We start from the raw sequence: 2,779 nt of genomic DNA, 5'->3' as shown, positions 1-2,779 counted from the left end.
TTTGTTACGTTACAGCCTTATTCTAAAATTGATTAAATCGTTTTTTTCCCCCCTCATCAATCTACCCCATAATGACAAAGCAAAAGTAGGTTTTTAGATTTTTGTTTAAATTTGTAGAAGAAATTGGGGGAAATATCACATTTACATAAGTATTCAGACCCTTTACTCAGTACTTTGTTGAAGCAACTGTGGCAGCGATTACAGCCACAAGTCTTCTTGGGTCTGACGCCACAAGCTTGGCGCACCTGCATTTGGAGAGTTTCTCCCGCTCTTCTCTGCAGAACCTCTTCAGCTCTGTCAGGTTGGACACCTCTTTTCAGAGATTGCCCAGGAAACGTTTTTATGTCATCCATTTTAGAATAAGGCTGTGACAGTAACAAAATGTGGAAAAAGTCAAGCGGTCTGAGTTCTTTCCGGCTGCACGGTGTTTGGCTGCATACTTCCGTTCCTTTCTCTCTCACTGGTTCTCTCCACAGGAACGAGCGATGAAGTTCCTGACTGAGAAGGAGGGGGAGGAGGCGTGGAAGGACTTCTTTGACTCACATCTCCAGGAGAAGCTCTTTGAGGAGAGGAGATGGACGGAGAAGAAGCTCAGCAACCGGAAGAGGGAGGTGGAGAGCTGGATCGTTGAGATACAACAGGAGTGGAGACTAAGGGAGAAGGCTCAGAGGAACATGGTATTTACAATTGAGCTACAAATTCATCTTCTGTTATGATGTTACTTATTAACACTAGTGTTTTGCTGGGGGAAAAAATATGACGTCCATTGTGGTATGGGTCAGATTGACCCGCACAGTTTAAACGCACTCAAGACAGTCAAAAAAAAACAAGTAAAAACAGACAAACGTTTATTTTGTCAGACCTTTCAGAAAGAAGAAATACAAGAACATTTGATTTCAAAAACTCCATATTTAAGAACTATTTGTTAAGCATGTTTCCTTAATCACAAACAAGCATTTTCTGTTTGGAGCTCATTTTTGCGTGTCTGTGTCAAAGATCCGCTGCTCTCCCACTGAGAAGGAGAAGCCTGAGGAAAGCTCCTTTTCACCCGAACATAATTATAAAAGTGCAACCAGAACCAGTCAAAACAACATACATTAAAGACACTTGTTTTTTTTTTGGACCTGTGCAAAATACGCATGAAAGCCTCCGGGTTAAAATGACCCACAACATCGTGTTTGTATACAACATCTACACAGACATTCCACAACACACCAGTGTCCACATTGTGAAGTTAGGTTCATGACCCTAAATGAGTAGAGGTCTTTTAATTTCATGGAGAAAAAGAGAGGGGAACTGGTATTTTAGACAACTCAAAAGTGGAAATGGTTCAAATTGACCCGGCAACATGGTAGGAGGGTTAATAGCTCCACTAAATAGTAATACCAGTTCCTTTATCTCAAGGTGCCAACTCATTCCTGAACGTTTTGCCAGAGCATAAGAAGTGCATATGTATTTCAAATGGTTGTTTTTCATGATGTTGTTACATGTTAAAAACAGGTTTTTGTTAAAGTTCACTTTTTGAGTGTGATGCCTAAATACTTTGCTCATAAAAATGTTTTTGTTATTATTACTAAGGTGTTCAAGCTGCTGATTATGGACCTTCCTCAGAGGAGGAGAGTCATTGAGAACCTCAGAGAGACGGACGACCCCGCCAGCGATCAGGTGGCGAGAGAGATGGACGGAGAGGAGCGGAGGACGGAAAACACCGGGGTGAAAAAGAGGAGTGACGAGGAGGGAGATGGAAGGAGAGGAAGAGGGGTGGAGGAGATGAATGAGGGGTGCCGCTGCTGCCAAGGAGACGGAGCGAGAGGGAAGGAGAAAAGCCAGAGCCATGGTCAGAGGAAGGAGGAAGAGAAAAGATACCAGATGCTTGTGGAAATGCAGCGTATCCGTTCCCACGAAGAGAAAAGAGAAAGGGAAACCTTCCTGAGAAACAAGGAGAGGGAGGAAAAGAAAAGGGAGGATGAGGAGAAAACGAGAGAGAGGGCCCATCTGGCCAGGCAAAAAATGGATGCGGACAGAAGGGAGAGAGAGGTGCGCAGGATGGAGAGGGAGATAGTGGTGAAGAGAAAGGAGGTTGACCACAGAGTGATGTCTGTGAACAGGAAGGTGTTCTCTCTCAGGTCCGAGGCTGAACAAATCAGGAAGGAGAGAAAGTCACTAAGGATGTTCCAGAGCAAGCTAGAGAACCTGGGACCAAATATGGAAGTCCAGAGCAAGGCTCAGAACCAGGGACTAAATATGGAAGTCCAGAGCAAGGCTCAGAACCAGGGACTAAATATGGAAGTCCAGAGCAAGGCTCAGAACCAGGGACTAAATATGGAAGTCCAGAGCAAGGCTCAGAACCAGGTAGTGAGAATGGAAACTCAGAGCGAGAACCAGGAAGTGAAGAGAAGTGTTAAGCAGAGCGCCGACCAAGGCAGACAGAAATGCTCTGTGGTAAGAGAAAACACCTCTCAGTTACACTTGCAGCTTGGCCATAGGGTCTGTATGGGTGGCTAAATGTAGACACTTTGTTACCACGGGATTGCAAAGGGCAGGACACAATTTATTCATCTCATCTGTCTTTATGTGTGTTGTAGAGTGGGGAAGTGCTGTATGACTTTTGTACATCTCACATGTAAAAAGAAAACGAACATTCAATCTGTAGTTTGTTTACTGATTAGTTGCATTGTCCTCTTTTTTTATCTCCTTCTTTCTCTCTGTCTCTTCCCCTCCTCTTTCGCAGAAAGCAGATGAGGAGAAAACACAGAATGACATTCGAAGAGAGGAAGAA

The 2,779-nt window shown here is 44.0% G+C and overlaps 1 protein-coding gene across 1 annotated transcript in view; it reads left to right on the top strand.

Moving 5' to 3' along the window:
* Positions 1-485: 485 nt before the first annotated feature.
* The window catches only part of LOC116353448 (golgin subfamily A member 6-like protein 22), a 103,078-nt gene continuing 100,784 nt past the window's right edge, over positions 486-2,779 (top strand). Inside the window, exons 1-4 of the mRNA XM_031789206.1 lie at positions 486-677; positions 1,579-1,781; positions 2,127-2,352; positions 2,732-2,779. The exon at positions 2,732-2,779 is cut by the window's right edge and continues 61 nt beyond it. Coding sequence (XP_031645066.1) covers positions 486-677; positions 1,579-1,781; positions 2,127-2,352; positions 2,732-2,779 — 669 coding nt within the window. The remainder of the gene's footprint in view (positions 678-1,578; positions 1,782-2,126; positions 2,353-2,731) is intronic.

The sequence above is a fragment of the Oncorhynchus kisutch genome, linkage group LG14 (genome assembly GCF_002021735.2).
Source record: "Oncorhynchus kisutch isolate 150728-3 linkage group LG14, Okis_V2, whole genome shotgun sequence".
Classification (NCBI taxonomy): domain Eukaryota; kingdom Metazoa; phylum Chordata; class Actinopteri; order Salmoniformes; family Salmonidae; genus Oncorhynchus; species Oncorhynchus kisutch.
This window is presented reverse-complemented; position numbering and strand designations above follow the sequence as displayed.